Genomic DNA, 12,406 nt, shown 5'->3' with positions numbered 1-12,406 from the left:
CACATAAATTTGACAATCTTAGGGAAATGGATGAATATTTAGAAACATACAAGTTGCCCAGATTAACTGAAGAGGAAGTAAATTACTTAAATAATCCCATCTCAGAAAAAGAAATTGAACAAGCCATCAGTCAGCTCCCTAGGAAAAAATCTCCAGGGCCAGATGGATTCACTAGTGAATTCTATCAAACATTTAAAGAACAATTGATTCCAATACTCTACAAACTATTTGGCAAAATTAGTGAAGAAGGAGTCCTACCAAATCCTTTTTGTGACACAAATATGGTACTGATACCTAAATCAGGAAGAGATAAAACAGAGAAAGAAAATTATAGACCAATCTCCCTCATGAATATAGATGCAAAAATTCTAAATAAAAGACTACAGCAACTTATCTCAAGAATAATACACTTTGATCAGGTAGGAATTATTTCAGGAATGCAAGGATGGTTTAATATTAGGAAAACCATCAGTATAATTGATCATATCAACAATAAAACTAGCAGAAACCACATGATCATCTCAAGAGATGCAGAAAAGGCTTTTGACAAAATACAACATCCATTCCTATTAAAAACATTAGAAAGTATAGGAATAAATGGAGCCTTCCTTAAAATAATAGGTAGCATCTCTTTAAAGCCATCAGCAAGTATTATATGTAATGGGGAGAAGCTAGAAGCATTTCCCATAAGATCAGGGGTGAAACAAGAGTGTCCACTATCACGCCTCTTATTCAATCTGGTACTAGAAATGTTAGCAGCAGCAATTAGAGAAGAAAAAGAAATCAAAGGAATAAAGTTAGGCAAAGAAGAGACCAAGCTATCACTCTTTGCAGATGATATGATGATATACTTAGAGAATCAAGTAAAAAACTGATTGAGACAATAAATAAATTTGGCAAAGTTGCAGGACATAAAATAAACCCACATAAATCCTCGGCATTCCTATATATTTCCAACGAAATTCAACAGCAAGAAGTAGAAAGAGAAATCCCATTTAAAGTTACTGTAGACATTATAAAATATTTGGGAATCTACCTGCCAAAACAAACCCAGGACCTGTATGATCATAACTACAAAACACTTTTCACACAAATAAAGTCAGATGTAACTAATTGGGAAAATATCAATTGCTCATGGCTGGGTCGAGCTAATATAATAAAAATGACAATTTTACCTAAATTAAATTATATATTTAGTGCCATACCAATTAATTTACCAAAAAACTACTTTATAGAGTTAGAAAAATTAGTAACAAAATTCATTTGGAAGAATAAATGGTCCCGAATATCAAGGGAATTAATGAAAAGAAATGCTAGGGAAGGTGGACTAGCTTTACCAGATTTCAATCTGTACTATAAAGCAGCAGTCATCAAAACTACTTGGTACTGGCTGAGGAATAGAGGAGTGGATCAATGGAATAGATTAGGCACACGAAATTCAGAAGTCAATGACTATAGTAATGAATTGTTTGATAAGCCTCCAGAACCTGGTTTTTGGGATAAGAACTCACTATTTAACAAAAACTGCTGGGAAAACTGGAATATAGTATGGCAGAAACTGGGCATAGACCATTATCTAACACCATATACCAAAATCAAGTCTAAATGGGTTCATGATCTAGGTATAAAGTTTGATGCTGTAAGCAGTCTCCTAAAACAAGGAATAGTTTACCTATCAGACTTGTGGAGAGGGAATGACTTTATGACTAAACAGGAATTAGAGAACATTATAAAATGTAAAATGCATAATTTTTACTTCATGAAATTGAAAAGTTTCTGTATAAACAAAGCCAATGTAACCAAGATTAAGAGGGAGGTGGGAAATTGGGAAAGAATCTTTACAGCCTATGTCTCTGACAAAGGACTCATTTCTAAAATATACAGAGAATTGAGTCAAATTTATAGGAATAGAAGCCATTCCCCAATTGATAAATGGTCAAAGGATATGAACAGGCAGTTTTCAGAGAAATAAATTAAAGCTATCTATAAGCACACGAAGAAATGCTCCAATTCACTATTGATTAGAGAAATGAAAATCCAAACAACTCTGAGATACCTCATCTCACCAGTCAGATTGGCTAAGATGACAAAACAGGAAAATGACTGGAGAGGATGTGGGCAAACTGGAACACTTATGCATTGTTGGTGGAGTTGTGAACTAATCCAGCCTTTCTGAAGAGCAATCTGGAATTATGCCCAAAGGGCTATAAATACTTTCATACCCTTTGTTCCAACAATACCACTCCTAGGGTTATATCCCAAAGTGATCATAGAAATGGGAGAAAGACCCATATGTACAAAAATGTTTATAGCAGCTCTTTTTGTTGTGGCAAAGAATTGGAAATTAAGGGGGTGCCCATCAATTGGGGCATGGCTGAACAAGTTGTGGTATATGCATGTTATGGAATACTATTGTGCTATAAGAAACGAAGAGCAGGCAGTCTTCATATTTACCTGGAGAGGCTTAAAAGAACTGATGCTGAGTGAGAAGAGTAGAACCAGGAGAAATTTGTACACAATTACAGACACAACATATGTGTGATGACCAACTTTGATAGACTGGCCTCTTCTCAGCAATGCAGTGATATAAGTCAATCCCAAAAGACGCATGATGGAGAGAAAAATGTGCATCCAGAGAAAGAACTAGAAAGAACTAAGTTTATATCCAGGTGGAAGCAAAATACCTGATCTTTTTTGTTCTCTTATTTGTTTTTATGTCTTCTATACCATTTTTAATTCCAGCTGGTACAATCCGTCCTTATAACCTGACCAATGTATAATGTGAAAGTATTTACAGATCCTATACTTGACTACAAGCCGCCATGGGGGGGAGGGGAGGGAGGGGGACAAAATGTGAAATTCAAGGAATTGTGGAATTGAATCCTGTAAACTGAAAGGAAACAAACAAATTAATAAATTTTTTTAAAAAAGAAAATATATTTAAGATGTTTCAGCCCAATATAATGAATAAGTTTTTAATTGTTAGAACTATTAAAAATGAAATGAGACACCTTGTGAATTTCTTATGAAGTGAAATATTGTAATGCCAATGTAATACCCATAGTAGCTGATGTGTGCTTATTTCCAGGGTACATTTGCAAAATATAATTAACTCTATTACTCAAAGGCAAAACCAAAATATTTTTTATCATTAGGATACCAGTAGGTAAGACTTAACAGGGTACTCATCACTAATCCAGGGAGTGCCAACATCTTAAACCTTCTTTCTGTTAGGCCTCCCCACAAAAACGTTCCCCTGGGAAATTCCTACCTTCTCCCATTCAAGGTGATTTTCTGTCTCTCTCTCTGTCTCTCTCTCTCTCTGTCTCTCTCTGTCTCTCTCTCTCTCTCTCTCTCTCTCTCTCTCTCTCTCTCTCTCTCTCTCTCTCTCTCTCTCTCTGTCTCTCTCTCTCTGTCTCTCTCTCTCTCTCTTTCTTTCTCTCTGCTCATTCTCTGTGCATACTCCTCCCTGGGCAAGCTTCTCCTACTCTGGGATCCATGTGATCACAGGTTCCATGTGATCACAAGCTCTGTGTCATAGGTTTATTAATGGGTGGGGAAGATCTTCCCAATCAATTAACATTACAAATGTTCAGGAAGTGGTGAAATTCTTGTTAACAAACTCCAACAAGAAAAGCCAAAATGATCATCAGTCAAGGATGGGATAAAAGAAGATTCCTCCCTTTTTCGAATTTCAACTCCTTGGAAGTAGAGATCATTTAGTTCATTGTTTTTGTATCCCTAGTGCCTAGAACATAGTAAGTGCTTAATAAATATTTTTCAATTGATTAATTTGGAGATTGGACCAAACAACCTTTGAGACTCCTTCTAGGGGTAAGATTTTATGTCAGAGTTCCACAAATACCCAGCATTTAAATATGGACAAGCTTTTACCAGACTTCAGATACGGTACCTTTTCTAATGAAAAATGAAAAGTGTTATTGCAGAAGTGGTATTTTCTCCTTTTTGGTTAACACTCAAAGACCTATAATAATGTGAGTTCTGTGAACACTCCAGGTAACGGTTAGCTTGGTGTGATGGATATGGTACTAGACTTGGAGTAAATCTTGAGTTCACATCCTACCTCAGACACTTAAAATGTGTGGCCCTTGACAAGTCAATAAACATCTTTGGGTTTCAGTTTTTCATCTGTAAGATAATAAAGTTGGACTTAATTGATTCCAACTCCAAATCTACGATCCTGTGAAAATTAAAGTACAGTTCATTATGATGATGATGATGATGATGATGATGATGATGATAGAAGATGTTGATGATGATGCCAAGTGTTTCCTTACAGGCCAAATATGTAATTAGTGCTATTCCTCCAACATTGGGTATGAAGATTCATTATAAACCACCCTTACCAATGATGAGAAACCAGTTGATTAGTCGTGTTCCTTTGGGTTCGGTCATCAAATGTATGGTATATTACCAAGAACCTTTTTGGAGGAAAAAAGGTAGGTATCTTATTTCTGTGAAGTAATATTCCAGAGGTCTTAAGAGAAATACTAGAGTGTTCTTTATCTCTCCCTATACCCCACCAATGCACATTATTTTGGAATATTGTTACTCTCTTTCTTTATAATGTTCTATTGTGTATGAAACATAAGTTTTAAGTCCTAACCTTAGCATTCAAGGCTCTCCACAGCCTACCTTCCCAGCCTTATCTAACATAACTTTATTGATTTGCTCACTGCTATTGTGAACTATTTGGCATTTTTTGAATACTTTCTTATCTCCATGACTTAGGGAACATTCCATTCCCTGAGTCTGCCGTTTCTCCTCCCCAACATCTCTGAAACTGGACATCCAATTCATCCTTTAAATTCCATCTCAAAATAATCTCCATGAATACTTCCCTGATTTCCTCAGCCAAAAATGACCATTCCTTCTCATAAATTCTCATAACACTTTCCTTGTACCTCTTAGGTAATTGTATACTATCCATTCAATTATATTGATGTATAGACATGCCAGTCTTCCCATTCATTCCTCTCAGAGCAGCCACAGTGTATTTTTTCTATCCAGATGAATTGGTGAGCTGCTGTAGTGTATAGAATGCTGATCTTGGAGTTAGAAAGACCTGGAATTGGGAAGACCTTATTCACTCTCTGAAGACTTATTTATTTACTTATTTGTTTGTTTATTTTTAGAGGGGGAGAGGCAAGGCAATTGGGGTTAAGTGACTTGCCCAAGGTCACATAGCTAGTAGGGTGTGTCAAGTGTCTGAGGCAGGATTTGACTCAGGTCCTCCTCACTCCAGGGCTGGTGTGTGTGTATACATATGTATGTATGTATGTGTGTATGTATATGTGTCTATATGTGTACATGTATGTATATGTGTGTATATGTATGTATCTATATATGTATATCTGGCCTATTATTATCATCTTCTTAAGGATCTAACATGATGATTTGCACAGAGTAAATGGTAGATATATGTTTTTTTTAATGGAATTGAAAGTCAACTGAAGAAATTAGAACTTTGGGCTGAGTAGCAACTACATTTATGAAAATAAAATGAATCATTCCTTGAAACTAACTGCTACTCAGTGCATAACTAACATGATATGTGTATATATATATATAATAGATTTTTAAGGCAGTCAGTAAGCTTAGATACATTGTAGCATAGGGACAACATTGCAACATTGAATTTAGAGTCAGAGGGTCTGAGTTTGATTCCCAGATCTATTATTTAATAGTTTTATGATCTTGGGAAGTCAATTAACTAATTAATTCAGACACTGATCTTCAGCTTTCTCACCTGAAAATTGGGGAGGACATAGTCTAAACAATTTTTAATATCTCTTTGTACTGTAAGATCTTAGGAAGGAAAGGATATAATGCCAATGCTATATTCATAGCAGCTATGAAAATGGTGGTGTAGTTGTGAAGCATAAAATGTAAGAGACTCTCTACATGGAAGACAGAACCAAAACATTTATTCAAACACCAGAAAGTCAAATCCATCATAGCAACCAAGAAGTTGGTACACATAACCAGTGCAGTGAACACCAACATTCCCAAGTCTTTCCTCTTTCAGGCCTTCAAAACAAAACACGCCCCCTTAAGCAAAAATGCCCCTCTCTCACTCACATTAGCTGCACTGCCTCCAAGCTGCTTACTCCCAGCGGTTCTGCCTCTCTCTTGCCCCTTCCTACTCCACCCTTTCTGTTCCGCCTTTTTAGCAAGCTCCTCCCCCTGTGGGCTCCATGTGATTATATTTGGCCTGTTAAGGGGCAGCACAGATCTTCAAATTACCATTACAAAGGAAAGGAGGGTTTTGTGACCATTTGCTATCTCTGGTTTTAATGAGTTAGGGAACATCCTGACCTAAATAGATAAGAAGATGGACAAAGTAACACACTGTTACATGTCAACAGATTAAGGGAAATGGAATTTAGTATCATAGATTTAGAATTGGAAGAAAATTTAGAAATCATTTAGTCTAGTATTTTGTAGATGAGGAAATTGAGGCCTGGAAAAGAAAAGTGATTTATAAAAGATTACACAACTGTTAAGAAGCAGAGTCAGGACTTGCACCCAGGCCTTCTGTTTCCAAAGCTAGTACTCAGAATAATTCTTGAAGATAACTGCCTGGAACCAGTCCACTGAAGCATAATGGGTCCATGAGAAAATCCCATGATTGTTCATGCAGATTTAATGTACCAATTATTCATCATTCCTACCCCTGAAGTCCTCTTCCAAAGTTTCCTCATGGCATGGAAGTGACCTTGAATTCTCAAAGGTGATACTAGTTGAGTACAGACTCTGCAAGTTGAAGACTTTGAGTATGAGCATGAGTATGAGTATGACAGACTATGTTTATCATACAAGCACTATTGTAACCAAAAGCAAAGAAGTTTGTCAATAGAAGAATGGCCATCACCATGTGATGATTTTTTTCATGAATATTGTCTACTAAGGCATAGAGGAATTCTGATTTATGTCAAGGGAGGGCATACCCGTACCGAAGAAGTCAGATAAATGAAAGTAAAGCAATTAGCCGTGTATGTGTGTTACCTTTTAAAAAATTGGATAGAATTAGATAGAACTTTGATAATTAAAAGGAAATGATTTAGGTATTCTTACATTCAACTATAGATCACTCATTTTTGCAGACTGATGTAATTGATTTAGTTTTTAGATTATCTAGATAGGTCCTTTCCAATCTTTTTCAACTTTTAACTAGATGTTTCCCAAGACACATTAATGAAGAAAGGATCCTCCTCTTCTCTGCCTCAACTAATAGCCACCCTTCCACCTGTCCAGACATCTCTCTATTCATTGAATCTTTCAACTTCAAGATACCAACATATCCATCATGAGCTGTCCTCTTTGTACTGTAGTTAGTGTTGCTTCTGTCATCCATCCCACTCCTCCCTTTTCCCAAAACCTAACTCTTTCAATTCCCTCTATTCCACACCTCTGCCCCCTCCAGTAGGCTGAAAATATCTTTGTAAGAAACCAAAGTCAAGCTTTTTTCTTCCTTTCTTCCTTCCTTCTTTCTTTTCTTTCTTCCTTCCTTTCTTTCTTTCTCTTTTCTTTCTTTTTTCCTTCCTTCCTTCCTTCCTTCCTTCCTTCCTTCCTTCCTTCCTTCCTTCCTTCCTTCCTTTCTTTCTTTCTTTCTTTCTTTCTTTCTTTCTTTCTTTCTTTCCTTCTTTCTTTCTTCCTTCCTTCCTTTCTTTCTTTCTTTCTTCCCTCCCTCCCTCCTTCCTTCTTTCCTTCCTTCCCTCCTTCTTTCCTTCCTTCATCTTCTTGTACAAAATTACGAATATGGTAATGTTTTACATGACTGTACATGTATAATGTATTTCAAATTGCTTACTGTAGCAGGGTGGAGAGATAGAATTTGGAAGTCAAAACTTTTTTAATGTTCAAAAAATTTTAACATGTAATTGGGGAAAAATAAAAAATCTAAAAATGAAATGTTATGTAAACAAAAGAAACCAAAATATTGAGACCTATTGATTGAGAATCAGTAGCTTGGATTCTTTAGTTCTCCTTTTCTCTTATTCATTTTTTATCCATGTCTCTTCACAACATAAGTAAGAATAGATGAAAATCCTATTAATCAGCTTTGTTAATTATAAGTAGCATTTCAGCAGAAGGTATGCTGAGGAAGATTAAAAGTGGTTCTATAACAGGGAGCTTGCACCTTCTCTGAAGTAACCATACGTTCTGGGAGAGAGGGAATTGGGGGAGGAAAAAAGCCAGTCTTCTTACTTCATAGAATCATATAATATCAGCTCAGAAAGGGACCATAGAGATGATCTAGTTTACCTCTAAAACTCAGTTCAAATTCTTCCTCCTACATGAGGTTTCTCTTGATCTCCTCAGTTTGTAACATCTCCTTCCACTTTGTATTTATTTTGCATATATTTTATAGATACTTAATATGTAGGGGTGTGCAGGTAAAAATGTTTAACAACTGGATGTTTAAGAACTAACTCTGAATAAAAAGGTCCATGTACCACATTTAAAAATTTAATTTACTTATTAATATTTTCTCTATCACTTTCTTAAGCCTAGACAAACAACAAAACAATAATTCAAGCCGTGATTTGATTTTTTTACAAAGGTACTAGAATTCTCTAGTAGGCAACTAAGTGGTGCAGTGAATAGACCACTTGACCTTAAGTCAGGAAGACCTGGGTTCAGATCCTACCTCTGAGGTGCTTATTGGTATGTGTCCTCAAGCTAGTCATTTAACCTCTCTGTGGCTCAGTTTCCTCATCTGTAATAATATTATGTTAATAAAACTACCTTCCAGGGTTGTTGTAAGGATCAAACGAGATATTTTAAAGCACTCTGCAAACCACCAAGTACTACAAAAGTACTGCTTATTCTTATAATCCTATTACTCATGTGATTTCAATTTGCTGAGTAAATGATGGATCAAGTAGAGCTTTCATCACGAGTTTATCTCTAGCATATATTCTAATATTTAAGATTCTAATCACAGTGTCTTCACCACACCTCAGTATCACCATTTTCTAGATATGACGTAAATTTTGTGAATGGTCAGGGGAGACCATCAGCATGAAATGAACACAAAGGGTTCATCAGTTCCCTGCAGGAAGAACTTGAAATGGTTGGTTGAAGTAAAGATTTTGTACTATTGGTAGATTTCTATTATCTTCATTTTCATTGTGTCCCAGATAATTAGTTCAAATAACTTTTGTCATATATTTCTCAGGGGGAAATTGCAAAGAAAATTACCATAAAATTCAAGGCCTGCAAATTGTGTGACTGATTTTAGGCATACCATACTGTTCCTATTTTGCAGTAGACTATTAGAATCCTTTTCCTTTTCAATCTTTTTTTTCTTTGCCTTTTTTTTTGCCATATTTCATCTCATAATCATTGCCTCCACGTAATTCTTACACCCTGGTTGTTTTTCCCCCAGTCCAAAAATTGATTTATGAGCTTTCATTGCATAATCATCACATGGTATTACTCTATTCATCATGCTGATTAAAAGGTAAACAGAGCAGCAATGTATTCACCTGTAGCATATAGATACGCATTTATCTCAAGCCACAAGCCTAGAATTCTCAGCAAATGTACATTGTCAGTATTCAGTTTTAATGTATATTCTCTATTCTGTGCATCCTAATCTTGCACCAAAGACAGTTTAGTAATAAATGATTTTTAAGTAATACTAGCACAAATTTTTTTAAAAGACTTCACATAATGATCACACCCTCTTTTTTTGCAAAAAAAAAAAGGTGTAAAATCTGCGATGATTATGTGGAGAAATATGTAGCATTTTATTCTTATTGTCTATATAAAAAGGAACAGAAAATAATGTTAGAAACATTAATAACAAGATTTTATTAAATTCAGCCCTGAATTTATTGATAGTGCTATATTTTTCCCTTTTTTTGTCCAAATTTATAGCTTCATTTTAATAAATAAAAAAGGAAAATGATCTGTTGATTACATTCCATTTCAAGATAAATCATTTATCTGATTTTTCTGCATTTATTGTCTAAACAATAAACTATAACTTTACTCAGTGAATTTAGTGTTTCATTGTTGATCCTGGAAGAGATTTGATGGGAAAAGTCAATTTTTTCTGCTCTTTCTGGCTTGCCAAGATTACTGTGGAACCATGATCATTGAAGGGGAAGAAGCTCCAGTTGCCTACACTCTAGATGACACCAAGCCTGATGGTACCTATGCTGCCATAATGGGGTAAGAGAGAAAGATAGAGTATCTCTTTATAATATCCAAACATTTATGGTGATGAAGGATATCTTTTGGGGTTTTTTGCTTCTTAAAAAAGAAACATTAATGTTATAAGGAAAGATGAACCAAAATAATTTTGAAATGTTTTTATAATTTCCAAAAATTTATGGTGATGAGGGATATTTTTTATTTTCTTTCCTTTTTGAAAAAGGAGATATTAATATAGATAAGAAAAATGAAGCAAAATCATTTTGAAATGTGTTCTTACCCAAGAAAATGGTTCTTCAGATGTAATGTTGCATTAAACAGCATTATTTCTTTTTTAAAATGTCCACTAAATTAATATATAAATATTTTTTTAAAGTAGAACTTTTTTTTTACCTTTTGACATTTATTAGATCTATCACCATTTTGGTTTGGGTTTAGAAAGACAGCAGTTCATAGGAAGGTTGTCTTGTTGAAAGTATTAGAATAATGATATGCTTTTAAGGTAGGAAGTTCTTGGCAAAGAACCTGGCTAGCTGGGGAATTTTAATAAACAATTATAATTTCTTGACAATTGGAGGAAAATAATTTGGTATTGACCTGGACTGCTGACAAATTGGTAGTTTTATCTATCCCCCGGGATTACTCAAAACTGAAAGTGGGATTCAGTACCTAGAATTGAAACAGCTTGCAAATAAAATGAACATGGAGACAAAATAAATTAGTTTGGGACATGTTTATCAGTCTTTTAAAGCAGAATGCTATCAGTGTTTAAAGTTACATGAGCAGGGCAAGAGGAAAGACAATTTCATATTATTTTTCCTATTTTTTTATGTTCTAGATTTATTCTTGTCCACAAAGCAAGAAAACTAGCACGTCTTACCAAAGAAGAAAGGTAAGAAATAAAGCTTGTGATTTAACAGTTCATTATTGTGAATTTTAAATTAATGTGCAGAACATCTAACAGTTAATATACATACCACAAAATATTAGTTATCTATTAATTACTAAGGTGCCAAGAAGCCATTTTAGGAAAAGTATGGAGCTTACTTAAAAAAAAAAATAAAAGAGGTCTTCTAATTCATTCTACTGAATAGTTGCCATTTTGAGTACTACTTATGAGTAAGGTAATAGGCTGATATGGAGAAATACAAAAAATATTTAAGTCCTTGATCTTAATTAGATTATAGTCTAGTGAGGGAGATAAGATCAATACACTAGACAATACAAAACAATACGTGGTAAATACTGAATGTACAATGCAAACAACATGCTTATTATTGGCATGATTTTTGTTGTTTTTCAGTCATTTTTAAGTTGTGTCCAACTCTTTATGACCCTATTTGGAATTTTCTTGTCAAAAATAATGAAATGGTTTGCCATTTCCTTCTTTAGTTCATTTTACAGATGAGGAAATTGAGGTAAAGAGGGTTAAGTGACATTCTGTGGGATCTTGTGGAAATAAACGCCTTTTACTTTTCCACATGAGAAGTGGGGAGAGTACTCTTTAGATTTTCCATACATTCTCCTCATTGGGATGGTGTGAGAAAGATTTTCTGCCAAAGACCTAGTTACTTGCTGGAAGAAAGTAACTGACTTTGGGAGATGCCTGAAATCTTTTAGTTTATTCAGTAAATTCCTATTTGAATAGATTCCACCATCCAGGAATCCACAGAGCACTTTCTAGAACTATTTACATGGAGCCTCTTACTCACTGGTAGTGTCTGATGAATGTTCTTCATTTCTGTTCCTAAGGTGACAGATATTTCATGGGTGTTTACTAAATGCATTCTTTGAATTTATTGGAGGCACTTGCTGCTCTAATCAGACTGATCCAATTAGATACAGAAAGCAGGATCTCGAATATTCTTGGTCAGAAAGTCTTTCTCCTGGCTAAATGTCTTTTCCCAGCCTTGCCAGTACCGCCACTGCTCAAAGAACAAATTATCTGCAGCATGTATATTATAGAAGGCTATCTATCACTTAAATGCAGCTAGGTGGCACAATAAATAGAGAATTGGCCCTGAAGTCAAGGAGACCTGAGGTCAAATCTTGACTTAGATACTCACTAGCTGTGTGATCCTGGGCCAGTCATTTAATGTCTGTCTGCCTCGTTTTCCTCAACTGTAAAATGGGGGTAATAATAGCTCCCTTTTTTTGAGGATTATTATAATAATAAAATGAAACAATATATTTGAAAAATTATTAAGAATCTTAATAA

At 34.9% G+C, this 12,406-nt stretch overlaps 1 protein-coding gene across 1 annotated transcript in view; it reads left to right on the top strand.

The window, feature by feature from the left end:
- The window catches only part of MAOB (monoamine oxidase B), a 143,447-nt gene that overhangs the window by 111,075 nt on the left and 19,966 nt on the right, over positions 1-12,406 (top strand). The window contains exons 8-10 of the mRNA XM_069065743.1: positions 4,301-4,460; positions 10,110-10,206; positions 11,027-11,080. Of these exons, the coding sequence (XP_068921844.1) occupies positions 4,301-4,460; positions 10,110-10,206; positions 11,027-11,080 (311 nt within the window). The remainder of the gene's footprint in view (positions 1-4,300; positions 4,461-10,109; positions 10,207-11,026; positions 11,081-12,406) is intronic.

The sequence above is a fragment of the Petaurus breviceps genome, unplaced genomic scaffold, assembly GCF_028583685.1.
Source record: "Petaurus breviceps papuanus isolate PSGF00001 unplaced genomic scaffold, PetGlider_PUasm1.0 90700, whole genome shotgun sequence".
NCBI classification, from domain to species: domain Eukaryota; kingdom Metazoa; phylum Chordata; class Mammalia; order Diprotodontia; family Petauridae; genus Petaurus; species Petaurus breviceps.
This window is presented reverse-complemented; position numbering and strand designations above follow the sequence as displayed.